This window comes from Phocoena phocoena, chromosome 14 (assembly GCF_963924675.1).
Source record: "Phocoena phocoena chromosome 14, mPhoPho1.1, whole genome shotgun sequence".
NCBI lineage: Eukaryota > Metazoa > Chordata > Mammalia > Artiodactyla > Phocoenidae > Phocoena > Phocoena phocoena.
The window spans coordinates 64,499,541-64,527,254 of record NC_089232.1 but is presented as its reverse complement, the minus strand read 5'-3'; the positions used below and the strand labels follow the sequence as shown (position 1 = coordinate 64,527,254).

At 37.0% G+C, this 27,714-nt stretch overlaps 1 protein-coding gene across 1 annotated transcript; it reads left to right on the top strand.

The window, feature by feature from the left end:
* Positions 1-27,214, top strand: YIPF4 (Yip1 domain family member 4). Its single transcript, XM_065891459.1, has 6 exons — positions 1-321; positions 15,605-15,758; positions 17,334-17,505; positions 19,500-19,577; positions 22,758-22,871; positions 26,809-27,214. The coding sequence occupies exons 1-6, from the start codon at positions 243-245 to the stop codon at positions 26,944-26,946; spliced, it is 735 nt and encodes a 244-aa protein (XP_065747531.1). The 5' UTR covers positions 1-242; the 3' UTR covers positions 26,947-27,214.
* The last annotated feature ends 500 nt before the right edge of the window (positions 27,215-27,714 follow it).

The window sequence follows — 27,714 nt, the reverse complement described above, 5'->3', positions numbered from 1 at the left end:
GTCCTGTCAGGGCGCCGGCGTTGTGGTTTCTGGGCGGCAGCCACCGAGAGGTCTTTGGTGGGGGACCCTCAGGGGCAGACCCCCGGCCAGCTGCGCTCGTCTCCGGCCTCGTTCCCATCCTACATTATCTCGGCTCGCGGGTCGCGCCGTCGGGCGCGCGTGCTGGTCGGCGCCGCGGCCGCCTTGGGGCCTGGGCCCAGCCACAGCCTCCTCCGCCGCCGCGGGCTCGGTGGGGCCGCGAGATGCAGCCGCCGGGCCCTCCCCCTGCGTATTCCCCCACTAACGGGGACTTCACCTTTGTCTCCTCAGCAGACGCGGAAGGTGAGACTGAGCCCCGGGAGGGTACGTCGCCCTGGGGGACGCCGGGTGGACGCGGCAGTGTCTTTCTGGGGCCGAGGCGGTTGTGGCCCGGTGGGGACGGGCAAGAAGCTGACCCATGGGGGACTCGAGCCCTCTGCTCCCGCCGGGCCTTCCGAGAGGCCCGAGTGGCCGAGGGTGGGGTGTGGGGAACTTTCCAAGTGACTCGGTCAGTTTCTGGTTTTCGCTACACCGTCTGGTGGCAGGTTTTTCTGGCGAACTTACCCACCTCGAGGGCACCCACGGGACCCCAAGATTTTATTTCTAAAGTGACTTGGCATTGCTCAGAAAGGGATGGTTAGATTGGCCGGGCTAGGTGTCAAAGAATGAGAACGAGGAACGAGAGCTTGTTGCTTTGTTATTTATCAGCACATAATTTTTGCTGAAATTAAATCAGGCGCTGCAAATACTAACTTCCCTCGAGGAGTTTGTGGGTTTTATGGAACCTGGTATCTTGCCAACGTTAAAGTTTTCCTCCTATTTTATGATGTTTGACCTCAATATTCAGAGAAGTAGACCCAGATGTATTTGGGAACACCCAGCTGGATTACAAGAAGTTTCAGTTGCTTTCCAGATTTCTTTATGTACTGTTTTGAGGAACCATTTGTGCTGGAGAGATTTTTCTACAGCACGGGAGAATTTGTTTTCCTCCTTTTCTCTGTACTTTACCAGACTCTTTGTAACTGAAATCTTTCTCTGCTACTTTTGTTAGACTTTGTATACCAGTATACCAGTAATTTTCCAGTGACCAGACTTAAGTGCTGGATATGGAAAAATAAGTTATACTTAACTACAGAAATTTCATTCTAGAGAAGGACCTAGTGTGTTTCCTGAGAACTCGAGTTTTGTAATGCATCAGTTAATATAGCTTGCTTTCCCTTTTTCTGTTTTGCTTTCCTCGTATTGGTTTTTGAATGGCGTTGTTTAAAAACAAAAATAGTACTGTAGTTTTGGTTATATTAAAATGCAAAATACAATTTTTATCATAGAGAACATAGCTGATACATTTAAATGTAATATGGAAATTTGGTGAAATATAGCAACCCAAAGTATTTTAGTTTGTTTCATCTACATTTGGTAGCCTAGTGCTTGGGGAGGAATAACCAACCGCAGTTTTCCAGACTTTAAGAAAAAATTGTCTGTATACACAAAAAATTGAGTATCACAACCTGATGTTTGTTCAGACTTATATATCTGTGTTTATAGTTCTAATACCCCCACTTCCTCCAGGAATTACCTTTCTTAAATATGCCTAAGAAATCTGACAATAATATAACAAGCTAATCCATTGACTCCATATATTAAACCAAGAAACCTGGAATAAGTAAAATCCGTAAGATTTATTCAGACTTCTCCGTATAGCCTCCAAGATTGTATAGACTCCCTGTATATCCAGGGATATACAGACAAGGATAGATATTTGTATAATACCCTCAAGATTATAACATTATACAGTTTAAATTTACAGTATTTTAAGCAAACAGCTTGTTTGATCTTTCTAAGAATCCTGCTGAGCTTTATTATTCCTGTGTGTTTTTTTTTTACATCTTTATTGGGGTATAATTGCTTTACAATGGTGTGTTAGTTTCTGCTTTATAACAAAGTGAATCAGTTATACATATACATATGTTCCCATATCTCTTCCCTCTTGTGTCTCCCTCCCTCCCACTCTCCCTATCCCACCCCTCCAGGCGGTCACAAAGCACGGAGCTGATATCCCTGTGCTATGTGGCTGCTTCCCACTAGCTATCTGCCTTACGTTTGGTAGTGTATATATGTCCATGCCTCTCTCTTGCTTTGTCACAGCTCACCCTTCCCCCTCCCCATATCCTCAAGTCCGTTCTCCATTAGGTCTGTGTCTTTATTCCTGTCTTACCCCTAGGTTGTTCATGACATTTTTTTCTTAAATTCCATATATATGTGTTAGCATACGGTATTTGTCTTTCTCTTTCTGACTTACTTCACTCTGTATGACAGACTCTAGGTCTAGTGAACCTGAGGCTTAGAGAAGTTCAGTAACCTCCACATGAAGGATCTGGAATTAAGAGCTAGCGTTCTCTTTCCTAAGATTTCTTTATACTAAACCATGATGCGTCTTACATATATTTTTGTAAACTGAATAGTGAATCTGAAGTATAGAGTCCTGGATTTGCATCCTGTCTTTACCAATTACTATCTTTGTGATGTTGGGCAAGTTACTTAATCTCTCTTAACCTCAGTTTTCGTATACATAAAATGAGAATAATAATACCCAAGTGCTCAAACATTTTGCAAATGCAAAGCGCTTAGTATACCTAGAAAAGTTAAGTGCTCAGTATTTGTTAGCAGTGTTGCTGCTGCTTTGGGTTTCATTATTAATTGGTGCCACGGTTATTTTTTTACTGTTCTCTAACATAAACATTTGACTCTGCAACACCAAGTTTCTTCTCTAGTTCCTAAGCCTGTCACGTAAATTCTTGCTTTTCCCCTCTTACGGTGTTTATCTAACCATGGATGTATTTAGCTTGTAGAGGTTTTATTGTATACCTTGCTTCTAGATTCTGTCCTAGTCTCTTTCTCAGTGATACTTATCGTTACTAATTTGTACATGTCCTTTGTTTTAAAATGTGCCTTGGTGTTTGTCTCCATATCTATGTGTATCAAGGTCCTCATGCTTAGAATGCTTTTCTCCTTCTTACCCCAAGATGAAACTTTTTTTTTTTTTTTTTTGCGGTATGCGGGCCTCTCACTGTTGTGGCCCTCTCCCGTTGCGGAGCACAGGCTCTGGACGCGCAGGCTCAGTGGCCATGGCTCACGGGCCCAGCCGCTCCGCGGCATGTGGGATCCTCCTGGACTAGGGAACGAACCCGTGTCCCCTGCATTGGCAGGCGGACTCTCAACCACTGTGCCACCAGGGAAGCCCCCAAGATGAAACTTAAGGCTGAATTCAAATACTCCTTTCTTGCTGAAACTTTGCTTAACTGTTCCTCAGAAACGGAAATGTCCCTAATCTTTTCTATATCCCAGCACTTAGCACAGAACCCAGAATATTAACATCACAAAGTAATTGTTTGTTGAAGGAATAAATGATTTCTGCTTTCTTTTATCTCCTATGACATTGATACTTGGGACTATAAAACCTAGCACATTTTGGATGGTATAACTAAAAAGTTACTGGTTTAGAGCCAGAAGACTTCAGTTAAAGTTCTGACTCTTACAGAAGCTATGTGATATTGGCCAAATTACATAGCTTCTATAAACTCACATTTTCATCCATAAAATGAAAATCACACTTATAAGAATATTGTGAAAATTACTTAAGGTAATGTGTATAAAAGCAAGGTCTATAAGTACAAGTTAAAAGAACGTAGACTAAAAAAAAAAAAAAAGAACGTAGACTATGTGAATAAGCTAGTAAATGAATAACTAAATGAATAATGAAATCCAGACTTTATATTCAGTTCTGTGGTGTAAAGCTACATCCAAAAGCAGTAATGAAATGCATGTGTATAAATGCAAGAATGTACCACCGCAATGAGAAGCCCACGCACCACAACGAAGAGTAGTCCCTACTCACCACAACTAGAGAAAGCCCGTACATAGAAATGAAGACTAAACGCAGCCAAAAAAAAAAAAAAGTAATGATACCATTAAGTATAATATAGAAGTCTTTAAGACAGTCCTTTGACTTTACTTTGTATCACACAAATAAGTAGTTCCTTGCCTGCTTTATTTCCACAGACCAGCAGCATTGGGCATTACTGGGCTCTAGTAATGCAGAATCTGCCTTAATCATAATTTACATTTTGACAAGATCATCCTTAAGTGATTCATAAGCACATTAAAGCTTGAGAGGCACTGATTTAGAATATTATGAAAGATCAACAAAAAGAGGAAGTTTTTTATAGCTAGAAGATCAGGGACAGTTTAATATTGGTCATATTTTGCCAAAATTTGCAAGATAGGTAATGTTTTGTATATGTAGGATGGAGTATGTCCATATGCAAGGGACTGTATATGAGGAAGTCCCTAACCAAGAAATGGCTTAATAAGAATGGGATTTTAAAAAATTCATCATACATAATAAATGCTATAAAAAGGAGGTTCAGGAACTTCCCCAGTGGCTCAGTGGTTAAGAATCCGCCTGCCAACGCAGGGGACATGGGTTTGAGCCCTGGTCCGGGAAGATCCCACAAGCTGTGGAGCAACTAAGCTCGTGTGCCACAACTACTGAGCCTGCTCTCTAGAGCCCATGAGCCACAACTGCTGAGCCCACGTGCCACAACTACTGAAGCCCACGCACCTAGAGCCCGTGCTCCACAACAAGAGAAGCCACTGCAATGAGAGGCCCGTGCACCACAGTGAAGAGTAGCCCCCGCTTGCCACAACTAGAGAAAGCCCGCGCACAGCAACAAAGACCCAGTGCAGCCAAAAATAAATAAATAAATTAATTAATTGAAAAAAAAAGAGGTTCAAAGGTGGAAGTGGTTAACTGCAGGAAGGGATCAAGGAAGTCTTCCGAGACAGATGAGGTACATTTTGAAGGAAAAGGAGTTCTTCAGGTTGAAAAAAGGGAAGAGCATTCACTTATAAATTATGCAAATGCAATAATTGGTCGAAGCGGTCCCTGTATTTTATACTTCTCAATCTTCACAGACCTAAAACAATGCTGATTTAGACCATGAGCCCCTTGGGGTTAGAAGCTGTGTTTTACTGTCTACCAGTATCATACCCGCTGCCTAGCACAGAGCCTGGTATATAGCAGGAACTTAATAAATGTTCGATGACTACATGATACTTTTTGATTAAGATAAAGGTGTTGTGCTGCTAGAACTGAAGCCAACACTAATTCAACAGAAGTCCAACAAGTAGTTGGAAAGGGCGTGAACAGAGACAACTAACCAAGAAAGATGATCTAAGCCACCCAATAGCCATTTTCCCGTCCTCATATTTTTCTCCCTCTAAAGATCATTTTATGTATATCAAAACATTCATCTTTTCTCCAAATCTTAAAGGAAACCTTTCTTCCTTTCCGAGGACAAGCCTCTACTAGTGCTTTTATTTGCATATCTTCTTGCCTCTTTTGGAACCTTTCTTTGTTTTTCTCTCTAGCATTTTTTATTTCTCCTCTGTTTCTTCCATCACTATCATCACTCACAGGTCCCCTCCTAATTGACAGAATTTTTAATTAAATCTACTACTTCCCTTTTTCCTTACTTTCACAGCTAAACTATCTCTTATTTCCTGTTTACTCAGCATCCAGCAATCCCTACCATTCTGCTGGAACTTGACTTGCTTCCTGTCATCTACAGAAGGACCTTCAGGAGTGTTTCCCAAAGGGGAAAGGTTGCATGACAAAAATTGGGTAAATAATGTGTTAAGCTAAGTTAAACCAGTTTCCTTAATGCAGAATTCCCAGAGCCTTTACTATGCCGATATTAGTTCTGAAACTCCAAATGGAGGTTGTAGTATGCAGGGTTTTCCAAACTTAGTGAATATCAAAAGCTTTTTGTGGAGGGCATCTCATAGGATCCAGATTCCACAGAACATGCATAAAGAAACACTTACCTATAAAGACAAGTTTAAAAATATTAGGGTTTTTTTGCCTGATATTTATTCTCTTAGCACTTTGTCCCCAACCTATCTTCCACAACTTTTGAACTCTGTGCCATTTATAAGCCTTGGGCTTCCATGCCTTTGTGTCTGCCCTTTCTTTTCCTTGGAATGATTTCTTTATTAGTTTTTTAAATTTTATTTCTTTTTTATTGAAGAATAGTTGATTTATAATGTTGTGCTAGTCTCTGCTGTACAGCAAAGTGACTCAGTTATATACATGTAGACATTCTTCTTTTTAATATTCTTTTCCATTATGGTTTATTACAGGTTATTGAATATAGTTCCCTGTGCTAGTAGGATATTGTTGTTTATCCATACTATATATAATAGTTTACATCTGCTAATCCCAAACTCCCAGTCCTTTTCTCCCTCACCCCCTCCCCCTTGGCAACCAGTCTGTTCTCTGTGTCTGTGAGTCTGTTTTGTAGATAGGTTCATTTGTGCCATATTTTAGATTCCACATATAAGTGATATCATATAGTATTTGTGTTTCTCCTTCTGACTTACTCCACTTAGTATGATAATCTCTAGTTGTATCCATGTTGCTACAAATGGCATGATTTCATTCTTTTTTATGGCTGAGTAGTATTCCATTGTATATATGTACCTCATCTTCTTTATCCATTCATCTATCCATGGACATTTAGGTTGTTTCCATGTTTTGGCTGTTGTGAATAGTGCTGCTATGAACATAGGGGTGCATGTATCTTTTTTTAAAGATTTTTTAATGTGGACTATTTTTAAAGTCTTTATTGAATTTGTTACAATATTGTTTCGATTTTATGTTTTGTTTTTTTGGCCCCAAGGCATGTGGGATCTTAGCTCCTTGACCAGGGATCGAACCTGCACCCTCTGCATTGCAAGGCGAAGTCTTAACCACTGGACTGCCAGGGAAGTCCCAGCATGTATCTTTTTGAATTATAGTTTTGTGCGGATATATACCCAGGAGTGGGATTGCTGGATCCTATGGTAATTCTATTTTTAGTTTTCTGAGGAACCTCCACACTGTTCCATAGTGGCTGCACCAACTTATATACCCACCAGCAGTGTAGGAGGGTTCCCTTGTCTCCACACTCTCTCCAGCATTTGTTATTTGTAGACTTTTTAATGATGGCCATTCTGACTGGTGTGAGGTGGTACCTCACTGTAGTTTTGATTTGCATTTCTCTAATAATTAGTGATGTTGAGCATCTTTTCATGTGCCTACTGGCCATCTGTATGTCTTCTTTGGAAAAGTGTCTATTAAGGTCTTCTGCCCATTTTTCAGTTGGGTTGTTTGTTTTTTTGATAGTGAGCCTCATGAGCTGTTTGTATATTTTGGAGATTAAGGCCTTGTTAGTCGCATCATTTGCAGATATTTTCTCCCATCTTTGGAATGATTTCTTATTCCTTCTCTGCTCATCCACTTATCTCTCATGGCCAGATTCCAGTTCTACTTCCACATAGCCTTCCTGACCACCTCTTTGATAGCTTAGGTCTCTTTATTCCTATGGCACCTATGATCTGTTGGCAATAGGCATTGTCGTTTACCTACAGAAGAGTGTGTTTTACAGTACTAGTAGGGTTTTGTATCATATTCAGCACTCCAAAAAGAAACCCTGTACCCATTTTCAGTCACTCTCTATTCCCTCCCTGCCTTCCAGTCCCTGGCAACCACTAATCTACTTTCTGTCTCTATCGATTTGCTTATTCTGGATATTTCATGTAAATGGGGTAATACAATATGTGACCTTCTGTGTCTGGTTTCTTTCACTCAGCATAATGCTTTCAAGGTTCATTCATGTTACAGCATGAATCAGTAACTCATTCCTTTTATGGCTGAATAAAATTCCATTGCTTGGATATACTGTCAGTTGGATTTTGAACTCCTTGAATTATCTCACTTCTTTATATCACTTGCAGGGCATTATAGAAATAAGTAATCCTTAAATATTTATTGGTGGATTAATTAACCAATGTTGAAAGTGAGAAAGGTACTAAAGTGAAAATGACTTATTGTTTGTGATATAGTTCCTTTTGCCAAAGGCCAGAAACTTGTCTCTAGTCTCTCTCTCACTTTCTCATATTCAGTTGGTCATCAAATTATTTCAGAATAGTTCCAGAATAGCTATATAATTAATCTGTCCTTCCCTTTCTACTGACATTGCCTTAGTTCAAGTCCTTTCCATTTCTCATCTATACTTTTTGCTGACCATACTCCCTCCTCAAATCTCTCCCCCACTTAAATCAGTCCTCCACAGTGCAGCTAAGATTATGTTTACACAATGCAAATCTGATTTTGTATATTTACTTTTATTAAAAACCTCTAATGTCTCTTCTTCATATAAGCTCTGTGGAGCTATTTGCCCTTATATTAATTAATTCATCCAACCAGCACACATTTGTTGGTTGCCTACTATGGGTCAGGCACTGTTATAGGTACTGGAGATACGTGTTCAAAACAAAACTACAACAAACACACCTTAGTTCCTCCCATCAGCGAACTTACAGACATTATCCAAATAATCATACAAATACATTATTATAAATAGTGATAAATGTTATGAAGGAAGAGTCCAGGGGACTATGAAAGGAACCTAATCTAGTCAGGGAGATCATGGAAATTTTCTTTAAATAGGTATATCTGGGGGACTTCACTGGTGGTGCAGTGGTTGAGAGTCCGCCTGCCAATGCAAGGGGCATGGGTTCGAGCTCTTGTCCAGGAAGATCCCACATGCCGCAGAGCAGCTAAGCCTGTGCACCACAACTACTGAGCCCGCATGTCACAACTACTGAAGCCTGCTTGCCTAGAGCCCATGCTCAGCAACAAGAGAAGCCACTGCAGTGAGAAGCCCTTGCACCACAAGGAAGAGTAGCCCCTGCTCGCCGTAACCAGAGAAAGCCCACACGCAGCAACGAAGACCCAGCGCAGCCAAAAATAATAAATAAAATAAATAAATTTATATATTAAAAACAAAGTATATCTAGGAACTGAAGAATGGGTGGCATTTAATTATCTGAAGTTAGGGGAGACAGCCTGGTACAAAGTCCCTGAGGTACAAGGGATGCTGGTTCATTCACAGAACTGAGAGGCTTAATATGGCTAGAACATAGGGTCACGGTGGGTAGGGAGGCAGAAAATTGTTCTGGAGAAGTAGATAGGGCATGTAGAGATTGTTAGATTTGAGCTAAAAAAGTAGTGGGAGGCCACTGAAGGATTTTAAACGGGAGAGTGAAAGATTTGCATTTTAAAAATATTCTTCTGCCTATAGGTGAGAATGGATTGGAAAGAGAATGACTAGGGAGAGGAGTTAGTAGACCATTATAGTCATACAGACAGGAGATGTTAGTTTGCACGAGCATGGTGCAGGTGGTAGAAATGGAGAAAAGTGGGCAGGTTCAAAAAATATTTAGGGGTAAAAGTGATAGAATTTAGTTGTGGTTGAATGGTGTGGGGAGCATGTGAATGAAGGAAATTGTCAAGGATAATTAAACTTCTGGTTTACAGTGCTGGATGGGATTAGTGGTACTATTCACTGAAATAAGAAACTGGAGGAAGACCTTAACTATCAAGAATTCAGTTTTGGAATATTGAGTTTTAAATGCCTTTGAAATAACTACAACGTTAAAGTGACACTTGATTGTATAAGTCTACAGAAGAGGACTGGGCTCAATATATTGCTTTTTGAGCTCAGCCTTCCTCAGTGTTTTTACCTATTTTTATGGTCTGAATGTTTGTGTCCCCCAAAATTCATATGTTGAAATGCTAATGCCCAGTGGGGAAGTGGAGCCTTTGGGAGGTACTTAGGTCATGAGGATGGGGCCCTCATAAATGGGATTAGTGCTCTTATAAAAAAGATTTCACAGATCTCCCTACCCGTTTCTGCCATGTGAGGGCACAAGGAGAAGTCAGCTAGCCAGAAGAGAGCCCTTTCCTGACCATGCTGACACCCTGACTTTAGACTTCCAACCTCCAGAACTGTGAGAAGCAAATTTCTATTGTTTATAAGCCACCCAGTCTATGGTATTTTGTTATATAGAAGCCTAAACAGACTAAGACACTCCTATATAAAAATGATAGTATATACAACTCATAATACTTTATTGTGATCAGTAATTTGTAGATATAATAATGCAATAATTTTTGTGTTAATAGGCTTTTTTGAGTAAACAATAATTTTCTGTTACTCTGTTAAGGTGTCCATTTAGCCTACTTTGTGTGACATTCTCCCTCCCCAGGAAAGATGTCACTTCTAATATAATTTAGTAGTGTTGATAGAGGAATCTTTAGTTTTTCCTCTTTAAAAGTTTCCTACTTGATTTTTAAAAAATTATATCCAGATAGATATTATCACAAGTATCTTCTGTACAATGTGCTCAAGAAGTACAATATATGATATATAATGGGTGCAAGAATAGCTTTTCTTCTGTGTTTGAAAATTGAAAATGACTTTTTAGTCAACCTTTCTTGGGAAGAAAACAAGGTAGTTAAGCAAGATTTATCTTTTTGCGGTACGCGGGCCTCTCACTGTTGCGGAGCACAGGCTCCGGACGCGCAAGCTCAGCCGCTCCGCGGCATGTGGGATCTTCCCAGACCGGGGCACGAACCCGTGTCCCCTGCATCAGCAGGCAGGCTCTCAACCACTGCGCCACCAGGGAAGCCCAAGATTTATCTTTTAAAAAAATTAATCTATTTCTTTTCATAAATTTTAAACTTGTAAGGCATTACACAAATCCATAAGTGTGGTAAAATTGCATAGAACTATACACACATACACACAAATAAGTGCACTTAAAACTGGTAAAATCTGAATAAGGTCTATCAACTGTATCAGTGTCAGTGTCCTGGTTTTGATAGTACATATGATGGTATGGTACCATTGGGGGAAACAGGGTGAAGGGTGCATATAACCTCTGCAACTTCCTGTGAGTCTATAATTATTTCAAAATAAAACTTAAAAGACTCATAAGGCAAATAAAAGAAATTTCTGTTAGATAACTGATTTATGCCAAAATGGGATTTGATTTTTCTAAAGGTAGGCTCAGGAGATGTAATTGATTTTAATTAATATTATGTGCAATATGAAAATTAACTGGCAATATTGAATAGTAAAGCTACTGAAATCGTAAACCAAAATGATATGAATAAAAATATAACCTAGGGGCTTCCCTGGTGGTGCAGTGGTTAAGAATCCGCCTGCCAATGCCTGGGACACAGGTTTGAGCCCTGATCTGGGAAGATCCCACATGCCGCGGAGCAACTAAGCCCGTGAGCCACAACTGCTGAGCCTGTGTGCCTAGAGCCCTTGCTCTGCAACAAGAGAAGCCACCGCAATGAGAAGCCTGTGCACCGCAACTAGAGAAGGCGCTTCCACACGCAGCAATGAAGACCCAGCACAGCGAAAAATAAATAAAAAATTAAAAAGTATATATATATATATATATATATATATATATATATAAAACCTAGGACACAATTTTATACACGGCTTTAAAATTTTTTCTCATGGAGTAACATAATCAACTCCAATATAGGTCTAGCAATTATAAAATCATTATATACTTGTGTTGGTTTCTTGAGCTCTTTCATTGGCCTATATACGCATTAAAATGTTTTTATAACTAAAATGGAACAGTGGAATTTGTCCCTTTAGTATGAAACATGTGCTTGTTTTATTTTGTTGCACAATAGCCAATTCTGGTTTAGATTTAAGCACACATGGATTTCATTTCATTTTCATTCAGATAAAATGGAATTATTTTTGTCCTTGCTCTTGGTTGCTTGTTAAGTAAGAAAGCGCTTATTCATGTTATGTAAGAAGTTGGCAAGTACCAACAAAATGTTCATGTTCATTGCAGATTACTCTTCTTTCATAGAAATCTAGAACTTTTGTAGGGGCAGATCAGTAAATCTCACCCTGAGTATACTCTCATACTACACTGACTGAATTCTTCAAAGTGAAGTTCTCAGGCTGAGGAGAAGATTCAGAGAAAAGATCCCTCACCCAGTAATACACTTGAGTTGAAAGGGAGGGAAAATTACTATTGAAAGGGAGGGAAAATTACTATTAAGTGTTGTTCTGCAGTTTTTCCAGGTGGCTTTTAATAAAACTTGAAACTTACTTATATTCTTTCCTCACTCTGAACCCAAACAGTAGTGGAAACATTTTTAAGATTTCTTTCAAAGATTATTTCCTCTTAAAACCATTTACATTTATTATTATCTTTATGTTATTTTTTACTTAGAAAATGACAAGAAAAAAAAAAAAGAAAATGACAAGAATATTATAGCGTAGTAAGAAAGGATTAATTTAAGATTAGTGTTTTATAATTCTGGACACCTGTCCTAGAGTTGACGATCAAGCTAGCTGGTTCTTACCGTGGTTTAATGTAAGACAGTTGTGCTCCTGGAGTGACCACCCTCCCCCTTTTTTTTTTTAATATTTCTCATTATTTTCCGACATTATTTTTTACCTGTTAGCATGATCACATGTTAGGCTAACTACTGAGTTGTTTTACTTTTCTGTTGCTTTTTTTTTTTGGCTGTACGCGGGCCTCTCACTGTTGTGGCCTCTCCCGCTGTGGAGCACAAGCTCCGGACGCGCAGGCTCAGCGGCCATGGCTTACCAGGGAAGCCCTTCTGTTGCTTTATTTTTTTAATTTTTTTTGCGGTACGCGGGCCTCTCACTGCTGCGGCCTCTCCCTTTGCGGAGCACAGGCTCCGGACGCACAGGCCCAGCGGCCATGGCTCACGGGCGCAGCCGTTACGCAGCACGTGCGGGGCACGAACCCGCGTCCCCTGCATGGGCAGGCGGACTCTCAACCACTGCGCCACCAGGGAAGCCCAGTTGCTTTATTTTTAACACATGTAATTGTGTTTTGGGGGAACTGGATGATTTGTCAGACTGCTGTTTCTAGCATTCTCCTACATATGTCCATGGTATTTTCCTTCTTTGCATAGAATGGAAAACACTACAAAATTATAAGCTAAAGGTGTCTTTTTGAGGTTCTACATCCCTGCTATGAAAAACTCCTAAACATATACAATTCTTTCTCACAGCACTCCTTAGCACTATAATTTATATATCCTTTTTTAGCTAGTTAAGGACTTTAACTGCAGTCTTTTCTAGAGGCCAGGAAACAGTTGTTAAGGTCCTTTCCTGCCTTATAATTCCAAAACCTTTAATGTCACTGCTATACTAATGACTTCCTGATCTAAGTTTTCCTCTTGTTAAATCAAGAAAGGCACTCTTTGTACCTGTTGGAAGTAGAATTTTAGTTAAGTTTCAACTCTTTCATTTTCAACTTAGAGTAAGACAAGCAGAAAGTAATTTTGAGAGAATATTTTAATCAGAAGATTCTATGGCAATTAGCATCTATAGGGACTATTTTTAAGCTTTAAGTAGGGAAGGACAGTGAATTCAAAAGTACTTGCATTTTATCTCTAGCTGAATAAACTAAACTATAAAAGCTTTTTAGAATCATGTAATGTTAAACCTGGAAAGAACTTTGAATGGGAAACTGGAGACCAGAAGGCATTAATGATTTGCTGTATTAATTAGTAGCTTAGCTAGGACTTAGCTTCAGAATGCAAACTTTATTATAATTAATTGCAGGAGTTGTCAGAACCAGATCATTATGTGACTCATAATTGATCCACTCACTGATTGAAGTTTAAGCCAAAATTTTTTAATGGCAGTTCTCAAAAGCTAACCTAGAATTTAGGGTAATGTGCAAATTAAGCTCTTCCTTCTACTGTATAGGATCTCCAGGAAAGGAGAGTCTGTGTTGAGTGTTGTGGTTTGCTGTTGCCGAAATTGTTTTCTAAAGTATCACTCCAGTCTTTTGACTTCTAGTTAACAACATTGATGGTTGTTTACTAGTGCATGTTGTCTGGTCCTACAAATGTGTTTTTTTATTAATTCCTGTATGACCTCAAGCAAGTCCTTTACTATTCCCAATTTTTTTTCGACCAGAAATTTTGACATATGTACTACTGTGATTATCTGTAACCTCTAAGGTACTGGTACAGACTGTGAGTGGAATTTATTTTGTAATGTGGATAACAGAGTCTCTTCACTGCTTTTTTTTTTATCTATGTAAATTTATTTATTTATTTTTGGCTGCGTTGGGTCTTTGTTGCTGCACGCGGGCTTTCTCTAGTTGCGGCAAGCGGGGGCTACTCTTTGTTGTGGTGTGCAGGCTTCTTATTGCGGTGCCTTCTCTTGTTGCAGAGCATGGGCTCTAGGCATGCGGGCTTCAGTAGTTGTGGCATGCGGGCTCAGTAGTTGTGGTGCATGGGCTCTAGAGCGCAGGCTCAGTAGTTGTGACGCACGGGCTTAGTTGCTCCGCAGCATGTGGGATCTTCCTGGACCAGGACTCGAACCCGTGTCCCCTGCATTGGCAGGCAGATTCTTAACCACTGCACCACCAGGGAAGCCCTTCAATGCTTTTTAGAATTGACCTAAAAAAACCCAACAACCTTTATTTTGCCAAAACCAAAGATAAATTATGTAATTATATAAAGAAAAAAGTTAGCTGAAATAGTAGGAAACTCTTACTAGTCAGATTTATCCAAAACTAAGCATTAATATATGAGGCACTTAGCATAGATATTTAGTTTTAAAAGAAATAATGTATGAATAAATATATGAAAAAGTAAGGGAAGTTATCTGCGGTTTTCCTTTAGCAAATGATTATGTCTAATGGTTTGTATATATAAATATGTAATGCCTTTAAAGAGAATTTATACATCACTTTGTTCTGAAGCACATAATGTACATAATAATGAAGGGACTCCAAAATGATATCCTGTTGGGAGTTCCTGGGGGTCCAGTGGTTAGGACTCCGTGCTTTTGCTGCCGGGCCTGGGTTCAGTCCCTGGTCGGGGAACTAAGATCCCACAAGCCTCGCAGTGCAGCCAAAACCATACCAAACCCAACCAAACAAACAAAAAAAACAAAGTGATATCCTGTAATATATTTTGTATATATCTTCCATTTAAATTTTAAAGTTATAGTTATAAGTCTAGATTCTGGTACAAGGCTAGCTAGTTAGATGTGAAACCTTTCATGTGAATTCACCTCTCTTGTTTTCGTTTTCTTGTTGTAAAAATAAAAAGTGGTTTTTAGATATCATTACTGAAAAAAAATTCAACTGAGTAACTTTTAAAGATTTTATTGGCTTATTCAGTGATACATGAAATGGGCAGCATTCCAATCTGCAGGTAGAAAGGAGCTCTGAGGAGCTGTACAAAATGAAAGACTTTAGGCAGAAGGAAGTGGGACAAGGAAGTTATACTAGCTAAAAGTGGATTAGTTATGGCAAGGTCACTTTCCTTTAGGAGATTGCAGGGGTCTGTCAGGCACATTACTTCACTAGTGCTGACCAGGTGATTCCTGATTCACTAGTTTAAGGTTCTGTTTCTGGGAGAGGCCAAAACTGTAATTAAGTCTTGGTTTGGTGACATGAGACTTAGCATAAGTGACTCCATTTTGGGCCTGCTGTCTTGTTTTTATCACTGTCAACTATAAAATACAAAGATTGTATACAGTAGCAGATGTTCATATGTAGAGATCTTCAAGTGATAATTATTTAGTTGGATATATACTCGTGTTGGTTAGGATTCACACATTTTACCTTGGTTTATAGTTTTGTCCTCTTTTCTCCTTAGATCTCAGTGGTTCAATAGCATCCCCAGATGTCAAGTTAAACCTTGGTGGAGATTTTATCAAAGAGTCTACAGCTACTACATTTCTGAGACAAAGAGGATATGGCTGGCTTTTGGAAGTTGAAGATGATGACCCTGAAGATAACAAGCCACTCTTGTATGTAAAAATAAATATATATTTTTTGGTTTTTAGAGCTAGTCTGTGGAATGATTGTATTTTTTCATATTATTTAAGACAGGTATAGAAAATCTTAACCTTTTTGGTCAAAAGTTTTAGCTATTTTCAGTTTTACTATTATAGTTGACCCTTGAACAACACAGGTTTGAACTGTGTAGGTCTTCTTGTACATAGATTATTTTTAATACATACATTGGGAATTTTTTTTGAGTTTGCAACAATGTGAAAAAACTCGCAGACGAACCATGTAGCCTAGAAGTATCGAAAAAATTAAGAAAAAGGTATGTCATGAATGCAGAAAGTATATGTAGATGTACATGTAACATATAAAATATATGTTAATCAACTGTTTATGTGATTGGGAAGGCTTCTAGTCAACAGTAGGCTTTTAGTTAAGTTTTGGGGGAGTCAAAATTATATGTGGATCTTTGAGGGTGGTACCCATAACCCCCACGTTGTTCAAGGTCAACTGTAACTAGTAAAACTGAAATAATGAGAGAATATTTTTAACCTACTGAATGGCAAAAGTTAAAAGAATCATAATCCTATATCACACACAAATATACTCCAAACTGTTAGGACTTACCTGGGTCTATAGATATCTGAAGTGAACATACAATGTAAGTAAAAAAGCAAGGTGCTTGGGTGCGTGCTGTGGAAGTTCAGTTTAAGATTTCCAAAAAGATTACCCCTCCAAACTCTCTCCTATGTAGAAATTCTAGAGCTACCACTGGGAGGACTATAGGGATACTTTCACTTTCTTCATAGTACTTGAAAATTTTTAAGTGATTATGTATCACTTGGGGAAAAAAGGTGAAGAATTTAACAATTTTGGAAAGAAGAACCTATAGCTTTGTAAAATCAAGGTATTACCAAGTTATTCTCTGTAGTAATTACTGGTAGATCAAGTGCTAAAATATCCTGTTTCTTAACTGTTAATATACCGAATTTCATCAAATCTAAGATGGTATGGATTATAAGATGCAGTTATTTCACGTTTATTGATAAAACAGAAAAAGTACCTAAGACTGCATAAAGCTAGGACATCAAAGGGGCTATCTTATCTCCTTAGTGTAAGGATAAATGAGAAATAACCTACCATACAAAGAGAGACAGCAAGGAAGTTTGCTTGTCTGTTTGGCACTGGGTGGGGTGTTGGAAGAAAAAGTGTCTGTGAGAATATAGGATTGCAGTCTGATTTTTCAGTACGGTCCCAAAAAGTCTCAAGCAGAGAATTTTATTTAAAGTCCCAAGTTGATAGTGCCTCCAGGAGACTGGCAAAAGGAAAGGGAGATCTTGGAAGCACTTGGCTTCACTCCAGACTGACAGCAGTTGTAAGACACCAGCTATTGTGAGATGCATCCCAACTTTAGAGATGTTGAAATGATAAAAATGTTCATCATGGAACCAGTGAAATGTGGTACTTCAAATGCAAATGTTTTGTTGATCTGTGGTGACTGTAATGTTATATTTAAACTTTTCTTAAATTCTGCTGCAACTGTCTCAGTATTCAGAAGTGTGTGCTTTTTAAGAATTCTTATTTTAAAATTATAGGGAAGAATTGGATATCGACCTAAAGGATATTTACTACAAAATTCGATGTGTTTTGATGCCAATGCCATCACTTGGTTTTAATAGGCAAGTGGTGAGAGACAATCCTGACTTTTGGGGTCCTCTGGCTGTTGTTCTTTTCTTTTCCATGATATCATTATATGGACAGTTTAGGGTAAGTATATCTTACTTTTCACAAATTCTAAATAGTTTAAGAGTTTTAAAATTGAAAATAGCCAAATATTAACTGTAGTACTTCATGTTTGAGAAATGCTTTAGCTTTACCCATTATTTCTCACTTGTTTATCCCTACAAGCTGTTCTTAATTAAATAAGTGGGGAGTGCCTTGGATTAATGATTTCCAAACTCTTCTACATCATCATTCTCATAAAAATTATTAGTATTTGTATGGCAAGTGGGTAGAATGGTTGGGACTGATCCCAGCTGCCCATACCCTTTCTGATTTCTCCAAAGGATAAAGAGTTTGAGACACAATACTCATGTTCTTATCTTTTATTCATTTTTAGTTCTGTTTTTTAAAGTAAGCTTCTTAATAAATGATGACAAGAATTCCATCCGTTTTTGTTTTTATATAATACTTTGTCCTATTCTCAGAGGCTTTATCTCTATCATCAAAATACGGCACATGCATATCATTCCCTCATCCCTAGTTTAAGGCTTTAGGGGAGTAAAAAATAACTCTTTACCACAGAGTGATTTGGAAATGAATTAGTTTCCTTTTGTACTATAACATATTTCCACAAGTTTAGTGGCTTAAAACAATGCAGATTTATTCTTTGACAGTTCTGAAAGTCAGAAACCCAAATTGAGTCTTAAAGGGCTAAAATCAAAATGTCAGCAGGGCTGGTTCTTCTGGAGGCTCCAGGACAGTCTGTTGCTTGCCTCTTCCCATATCTGGAGGCTGCCAACATTCCTTGACTTCTGGCTGCATCACTGCAATCTGTTTCCATTTGTCACATTGCCTTCTCTACTGTAGTCAAATATCCCCCTGCCTCCTTTTTTAAAGGACAGTTGTGATTACATTTAGTGCTCACCAGATAATCCAGAGTGTTCTCTCCATAGCAAGACCCTTAACGTTATATAATACTGGTCCTATTAATATTTACCTTGGATCAGTAGTTCATATCAAGTATTCTGTTGCAAGTATAAGGACCATTGAAGAAGTTGAATGGGGGTCTGGTTTCCTACCCACCACCAACCCTTCATGTAGAACATCTCTATATAAATTTTATCTATTTTGTATAATCTTTCATTTGAACAAAGTGTTCTAAGGCTAAAAACAGAAGATTCTTATCTCCATAGAATGTTTCTTTGTCATTACTTAATCATTCATTTATTTTTGTCAGTATGGACTCATGGATATTTATTTTATTTTCTGGACTATAATACAGTACTGTCATTTATTTTATTGCTCAGATTGTTGCAGTTTTAGCCATTGGGAGCGCCTTCAGGTTAGCTTCTGTATCCTTTTGACATATCCCCATCTTTTTTGAGTACTTCCTTTCTTTCTGACTCCACAGAGTGTTCTGGGCTCACCTTTTATTGTCCCTGTCCCAGCCCAGAATCAGTCATTTTTCTAGGGAGTCCTAGTGCCTTTTGGGGAATATTTAGAAACCAGGATCTGGGCAATAAGTGTGCTTATGTTGCTACTGGGTGTCATTATTTCTAGACCCCCCCAAGCAGACAGAACTTGGAAATATATGCATGTATCATTACTATGTCAAGTCTCAGGAGTTAAAATTGTGTGAAGTATCGTCCACATTCTATTACTTGGATAAATGTGTAATTAATGTAAATTTTAGAGACCTCTTGAGAAGACTGGTAACTTGTTTCACAGATGAATTTACCTTCCAAAATGCTATAAAGCAGGGGTTGGGAGTCAACAGTTTGGTCTTTCTTTGCAGTTCTTTTATTATAGATCATAAAATACTAAGGTTTCCTTAGGCAATTGATCATTGCTAAATTTTCAGTTTGGATGTAAAATTACATTACACATTTATATTCTTATTAAGTTTTACCTGGGAACCCAAACTCTCTATGACCTGAAGTTGAGTATACCAAAATATATGGTAGAGGATTGAGTTCGTGGGAAATTATCAGCTTATTTGGTACACAGATATTAACTGCATGAATTTTTTTTCTCTTAAGGTGGTCTCATGGATTATAACCATTTGGATATTTGGTTCATTAACAATTTTCTTACTGGCCAGAGTTCTTGGTGGAGAAGTAAGTAGTTAATTTTGAAAATAGCCTTTGTTTTTTATGGTAAGCTTTATTTTTGATAGTGCAGGTAGTATCAGTAGCTATGTTCATTGTAACTGCTTCTTGTCCCAGAATTGCTTTTAAGTTATGCTACTTCTTTTAAGGTGATGTAAATATTAGTATAAATGTTATGAGAAATAAAGAGGAAAGAAAATCCAATTTCACTCATAAATAATGTATAGCTTTTTAGGGAAGCATGCAATTTATTCTCTGTTACAGCAGTTCTCAAACTTTTTGATCTCAGGTCCCCAAAGAGATTTCTTTCTGTAGGTTGTATTTATTGATATTTACCATGTTAGAAATTAAAATAAAAATTTTAAATATATATTTATTCATTTAAAACTAAAAGTAAACCAAATACATTTTAACATAAAAAATACATTTTAATGAAAACTATTTTTCAAAACAGTGAGAAAAAGGTATTGTTTTATATATTTGCAAGTAGCTTTAATGTCTGGGTTAGTGGAAATTGTATTCTAATATCTGCTTTCTGCATTCAATTGTTACGCTATATTTTGGTTAAAGTAAAAAATAAGGCCTCACACAGGTATATAATTTTAAAAGGGAGAGTATTTTAATACATGTTTTGGATGATTATGATTATTCTACTCTGATACTACATCAACACTCAACAAGTAATATTTTCTTAAAGGTTTGTTGTAGTGAGGAATCTCAAACCATATCAGTGAGCTTTTTATACGCTGTATCATTGAAATTCACTTTGGATGGATCTTTTTACCCATGCACAATCTACTAAGAAAACATTAGTTCCCTGAGCTTTGTAGATCTTCCAAATGTTGACTCGTTTTATTATACAATGTCAGAAAGTCACATTCATTAATATCACCACCTATTTCATCAGAAAAATCTGTATTGGAAAACTATCAAGATAAGAGTGTTGGATACAAGTTTTCCAAAATTCTACTTTTTGCTTGAGAGAAATTTTGTAATTTGGAAGAAATACTGTCAGTTTTCCTTGAAATAATAGGCTCACTTCATTCATTTTCATTCATGTTGCCTGTCAGTACCTAGCTCTGAATAATCATAGTTTGTCTTTCAGTTGTTCTTTCAAGTAAAAGTGGTATTCTATGGATAAAGCATCTAATTCAACTCTTCACTCACACAGTTGTACAAATGCTCTTCCTTGGGATAACCATTAAATCAAGATACAGAAGAAATGCTTTCTGTGTACTTCTCATTTTGTTACACAGAATATTAAAAAGACATATTCAAAGGTTGAGGCTTAATAAAATTAATCATTTTAACTGCTTCATTAAGGACATTCTTAAGTGAAACTGGCTTTTTTTCTTCTTTTCCTGAGTGTGGGGTAGTAAAGAACACAGTAACTACTAGTATGTTTCATGCCACCTTATTTGTGCTAAAGCAGCATGTTTTACCCATTGCTTTTGTTCTATTAGTACCAATATCAACCCAATAAAAAAGGCAAATATTTTATTACTATTATAAAAAATAGTTTTGTGGGTTTTTTTTTTTTTTTTTTTTTTTTGCGGTACGCGGGCCTCTCACTGTTGTGGCCTCTCCCGTTGCGGAGCACGGGCTCCGGACGCGCAGGCTCAGCGGCCATGGCTCACGGGCCCAGCCGCTCCACGGCATGTGGGATCTTCCGAGACCGGGGCACGAACCCGTGTCCCCTGCATTGGCAGGCGGACTCTCAACCACTGCGCCACCAGGGAAGCCCTGGGTTTTTTTTTTAAGTTTTATTTATTTAATTTTTTTTCCGTGCCTTGCGGCATGTGGGATCTTAGTTCCCCGACCAGGGATTGAACCTGTGCCCCATGCAGTGGAAGCGTGGAGTCTTAACCACTGGACCGCCAGGGAAGTCCCCTATTACAAAAAATATTTTTGACGTTCCAGTCTTTAAGAAGAGTCTCTGGGACCCCCAGAGGTCCATGGGTCACACCTTGAGAATCACTGCTCCATTAAATTAGACTTTATGAATTACTATAAACCTAGGAATTCCAGCACTCTGGAATTCAACTCTCTGTGAAGAGGGTAAAGCACAAGGGATGCCAGGCGGAGTTACTATATCATGTGGGTGCTGACTCATATCAGGCTTACTGTATGAACACTGAATGCTAAATGCAGAACTCTTGAGCTTTTTTCTCATACTTGGTGGAAAGGTCTCCACCAAGCTCTTGTTCTTCTGCTTTCCAGTTTCCAAAATTAAGTTGCTCTTGTCCTGTCTTCTAATCTCCTGTTTATGCTTCTTATAAAAAGGAGTTTCCTTTTTTCCTTCCCTTTTAATGGAGTTTCAGGAAGGAATGGTATTAGATATATGCACTCAATCCATCATCTTAACTTAAAACTCTTGAATAAATGTACAATAACATTTATCTATGTAATTTTATCACTCTGCTTATGAAAATTTAAAATAATTCTAACAGTGACATTTGTTTGCATATTATTTCTTACATTCTAGACAAAACCTCATATAATTTTTATGTGAAAAAAGGTATCACTAAATGTTTTGGTAATTTAGGACTGTTGATAGAGAAGTTAAAAGACCTAGATCTTAATTTGAACTCTTACCAACTAGCTTTGCTTTCCTGAACAAAGCTCTTTGTCTCTCTGGAATCACTTTCTTCATAATGGGGACAGTAATACCACATAGGGTTGTTAGTGCCTTTGATCTTCACAATATGTGAAGCTCTATCACGGAGTGTGGCACACAGTAGCCACTAAAAAATATTTCTCTCTTCAGTCCTCCTACCTTCTCTCCCTTCCCTTCTAGTCTGCATTTGTCACATCTAGCTTCTCTAGACTTGAATTTTTCATCAAAATAAGATGGTTGTCGTTCCTTTAAATAATCCTCCTACAACAAGGGAAGTAGTGACTAAGAGATGTACTCAAGGTAATTGGATATATAAGTCTGAAGCTCAAAAGAGAGAGGGCAGGAAATGTAGATTTGGGTATTATCAGAATTGATAATTGAAATCACGGTGGGTTGTTGACCTTGTCCACGAATATGAGACTATATGATAATTTGAAATACAATGGGTATGATACTTTTTTCTTAATTCTCACCTTTATGTAAGTACAACAAAGTATATATGATGTTTAATAGTGGTTAAAATAAGTATCTTGATTTCTGTGATATTTATTTAACATTTTGAAAATTCACAGGTTGCATATGGCCAAGTTCTTGGAGTTATAGGATATTCATTACTTCCTCTCATTGTAATAGCCCCTATACTTTTGGTGGTTGGATCATTTGAAGTGGTGTCTACACTTATAAAAGTAAGTAGTGTGTTATAAAAAGTAGTTTACTGTTTCCCAGTAAAAAAAAAAAAGTATACAGTTGTCACTCCGTATCCACGGGAGATTCGTTCTAGGACCCCCCCGCAGACAAGAAAATCTGCAGATGCTTAAGTTCCCTATACAAAATGGTGTAGTATTTACATGTAATCTGTGCATATCCTTCCATCTACTTTAAATCATCTCTAGATTACTTACAATACCTAATACAATGTAAATGCTATATAAATAGTTGTCTGTAGTGCAGCCAATTCAAGTTTGGCTTTCTGGAACTTTCTGGAATTTTTTCTTCCCCCCAAATATTTTTGATCCACAGTTGGTTGAATCCGTGGATGCAGAACCCACAAGTAATAAGGGCTGACTGTACTAGTTCTCTGGCTAAGAATCTTGTAATCTATAACTGTTTATCAAACAGTTGGTAGTGTTTTGGAACAGTGACCTTACTCACTAATTATACCAGTTGTATTTCTTTTATTTTCCCCTTTTAATTGCCATAAATTATAATGTATGTCTAGGGCAGAATAAAGAACAAAGAGCAAATCAGACCTTGGGGTATTACACTCAGAGAATTTTTTAATTTAATGTTAAAATTTTCTTCTAGTTCATCTGACTTAGATTTTGTGGGAGGTATTTATTTAAAATTCCACTGGCTCAAAAGGACACCTGTACCCCAATGTTCATTGCAGCACTATTTACAGTAGCCAGAACATGGAAACAACCTAAATGTCCAACAACAGATGAATGGATAAAGATGTGGTACATATGTACAATGGAATATTACTCAGCCATAAAAAAGGAACGAAATTGGGTCATTTGTAGAGATCTGGATGGACCTAGAGTCTGTCATACAGAGTGGAGTAAGCCAGAAAGAGGAAAAAAATACCGTATATTAATGCATATATGTGGAATCTAGTAAAATGGTACAGATGAACCTATTTGCAGGGCAGGAATAGAGACATAGATGTAGAAAATGGACATGTGGATACAGGTGTGGAAGGGGATGGTGGGACGAATTGGGGGATTAGGATTGACATATGTACACTACCATGCGTAAAATAGATAGCGGGAACATTCTATAAAGCACAGGAAGCTCAGCTTGATGCTCTGTGATGACCTAGATGGGTGGGATTGGGAAGGGGGGTGGGAGGGAAGTCCAAGAGGGAGGGGATATAGGTATACATATAGCTGATTCACTTCATTGTACAGCAGAAACTAACACAACATTGTAAAGCAATTATACTCCAATAAAAAAAAAAAACCTCACTAAAAATAAAATAATATTCCACTGGGACTGGACATTTATTTAATAATTGTCACTCATATTTGAATAGTAAGTTCTTTATCAAATATGATATATATGGTTCTAATAAATTGGCTTTTCTGTGTTGCAGAGATCAGGACTTCTTTGTGCTGTGTTAAGCTTATATTAACATATGTACCCACTTTAAACATTTACTGATAATATTAAATATTAATGAGTAGTGATTGAACTTAAATTTTGGCATTTATTAATTTTGAACAACTTTTGGAAATAAATGACCACTCTAACACATGTATGTATATTACACAGTGAATATAATCTTTTTTCTTTATGGAAAATAGAACTTCGACTTAAATTTTTAAGTAGAGTAACTTTTATGAGTTTGGGTTTTACTTAAAGTTTATTACTAATTCCAATATAAAATTATTCCTTTTAGAATTGAGTAACTACAGGCTAATACTGACATTATATAAGCCTTGGGTATTGAGAAGAGTTGGATTTTGGAACCAGTCAGTTCTGAATTCAGATTCTGATTCTGCCACTTACTTGCTGTTTGCCTTGGGGAGATATCTTTTAGTACCCTCCTATGCAAATTGGCAGTCTTAACTACTTTTTAGGGTTTGTTATGGATTTTAAAGTATAAATAATGTCTAGTATAGTGCTTGACAGAGTAGGCAGTGGTAGCTGTTATTATTATAAATGTTAAACAAATATTTTGAGAACATCTCTGTATGTTTGAACACTTTAGAGACCAAGGAGAAGAGCTTTCTTTCTTCTAATCCTAAATTTTTAAAATTGTCATTATTAGCACTTAGTTTAAAAGTCTTACAGTACAAGAGCTAACCCCATGCTGGCATTTAATTATCTAGCCTTAGTGAACATACCACTTTACTGAATCATTCAGGATCACTGCTTGTGTGTTGTTTTACTTGGGTTAAAGCATGTTTGAATGCTTCTGAGACTACTGCCCAAATTGCTAAAACTGTCCTCTGGTTATTTTTAGTCATTGAGTTCAACTGAAAATTGGTCTTAATGTTCTTTATGCAACATGTGAATGTTTTATTATAAAGCGGAAGAATCTTTTTTATATCATTAAAAGTTTAGGATACAATTCTTTTTAAACTTTAGATTTTCTTCCCCACATTTCTTTCCCTAATCACTTAATCTTCTGTGTGTAGCAATCTGTTTTATATGTTTCTTGTTTTAGTCCAAAGTTTGCTGAGAAATAATGTTGCAAAACTCTCGTCACTTAACTCTAGCATTAGAATACAGTTTAATCTACAAGCACTAATTTTTTTAACATTAAATCTCTGTAACTCTTACCAATCTTTAACCATTTATTTACAAAAAAATTTAATCATGCCATACAAATGCAATTTGATTATAATTTTACTTCATTTATTTCCCTATACTTTTTTGTAGGTTTAAAATATCTTGCAGGTTTTTTTGTATGTTTTTAGTTTAAAAAGCACAATATAAAATCAGACCATCTCAAATACATTTTCAGTTAGTCTGCCAGTATTTATTTTTTACCTCTGTACCAGTGGTTCTCAACTGATGGCGATTTTGCCCCCCAGGACATTTGGCAATGTCTGGAGACATTTTTGGGTATCACAAATGGGGAGGGCTGGGATGGCACTAGTATATAGTGACTAGAAGCCAGGGATACTGCTAAACATCCTACAGTGCACAGGGCAATTTCCCACAACTATTTTCCAGCTCAAAAATTTGATTAGTGCATGGTTGAGAAACCCTGGTCTGTGCCAGGTCTGTTTCTGTCATAGTTTCCCTGATTTCTACCGTTATAGTTCTTCCTTTCATTTTATTCTGTAAAATGCCTTCAGTGACTATATTGATAAGTATTATATAAATTTCTAGTTGAAATAATTTAAAATTAAGCACGTGCATAATCAGAAAACTCTCTTCCATTATGGTTTACCATGGGATATTGAATATAGTTCCCTGTGCTATACAGTAGGACATCAACTATACTTCAATTTTTTAAAAAAGCAAAAAAAATTTTTTTATTATGAAAAATTTTCAAACATTAAAAAAACTCAACCAAAATGTTACGGTTTTCCTCCTTTCCATGTAACACTATACTTCTGCCTTGTCCTGGGAAAATGATTTGATACTTAATAAATGTTGTGTAAAATTTTCACTTAATATGTTTTTCTACTTCTTGGGGGAAAAAAAGGAAAAATTTCTATTTTGTGAAGATCAATTCGTTTTCTTTCAGGAAACAAATATCTTTCAGCTGCCTATCCCTATAATAGTTTTTCCGAAAGTTGCTGTATCTTAAGTCACCAGGGACACTTGTTAAAAAGTCTGATAATTAGACCCTTCTTTCCTTTAAAGATTCTGATTCAGGAGAACTAGAAGGAATCCCAGGATTCTGTTTTCTAATAGGCACCCAAGGTGATTCCTATGATTAGACAAGTTTGATAACAAAAGACTTCATTTGCAGAAGTCAGGGAGCAGAGCAAGGATGAATATTCCTAACAAGTTTTAAACATTCTCAATAAGTGTTACTGCTTCTACAATTGGTTGTTAGGGTTGTTTTAAAAAAATACTGTAAATGTTATTTTTATGATACCCAAAATGTTAATTAACTTGCTAATATGCTGCCTTTTGTCTTTTTTGTTTGTTTTTTTAAAGCTCTTTGGTGTGTTTTGGGCTGCCTACAGTGCTGCTTCATTGTTAGTGGGTGAAGAATTCAAGACCAAAAAGCCTCTCCTGATTTATCCAATCTTTTTATTATACATTTATTTTTTGTCCTTATATACTGGGGTGTGATCTAAGTCATATGAATGAGTAGAAAAAGACAATGTTACCTTTCTGTATAGGCTGGGAATTCTTGCTTGAGGGGATTGAAAAAAACGTATTGCTGGTAAAATTTTACATGTTCCAGATGTAAAGGCAGTCTAAGGTCTTTTTAAAACAATATTTTTTTTTGTATTTAATTAAGCAATTGCAGTTACCTGAATATTTTTGGTCAGAATTCTGAATTCTGTTTGATTCATCATATTCCAGTGAATAAAATATAAAAGCATTGTGTTTTTAAGATTGTGTCAATATTCTCCTAAAAACTTGTGCCAAAAGCACCTGGAATGGTAATTATATTTCACTTGAAGGGTAAATATGACAGCATCCTGAAAATCCAAAAGTGCAATTTTTTTCTTTAAAGGGTTTTCTCCTGCATTGCAGATCCTGTAGATATATATTTATATTTATATATATATTTATGAAGTAATTCTTATTATTCACAAAATGTATTTCTGAATAACCTAAAAATTAAGATATTTAAATCTGATGCTTAAACTTTATTTAATTTGGCCATTAATCTTTTTATTTATAAATTTAATTTTGCTTTTAAATTATATATAATTAAAAAAATCTCATACATGCTTCAGTCAGTATGTCCTTGTTAAGAATTCTTAATAATAACAATTGAAACTAATAACAGTTGCTGATGTAGATTTGGTTGGTTTGGGTGTGCTTTTAAAAACCACTTTTGAATGTCTAAACATTTGATTTAAAGTTTCTGTTTATCTTTCTGACCAA

Coding starts and splice junctions, on each gene's coding strand:
- YIPF4 (XM_065891459.1), top strand. CDS start 243: ATGCAGCCGCCGGGCCCTCCCCCTGCGTATTCCCCCACTAACGGGGAC. Junction 322..15,604: donor CTCCTCAGCAGACGCGGAAG/GTGAGACTGAGC, acceptor TTTTCTCCTTAG/ATCTCAGTGGTTCAATAGCA. Junction 15,759..17,333: donor GAAGATAACAAGCCACTCTT/GTATGTAAAAAT, acceptor TTAAAATTATAG/GGAAGAATTGGATATCGACC.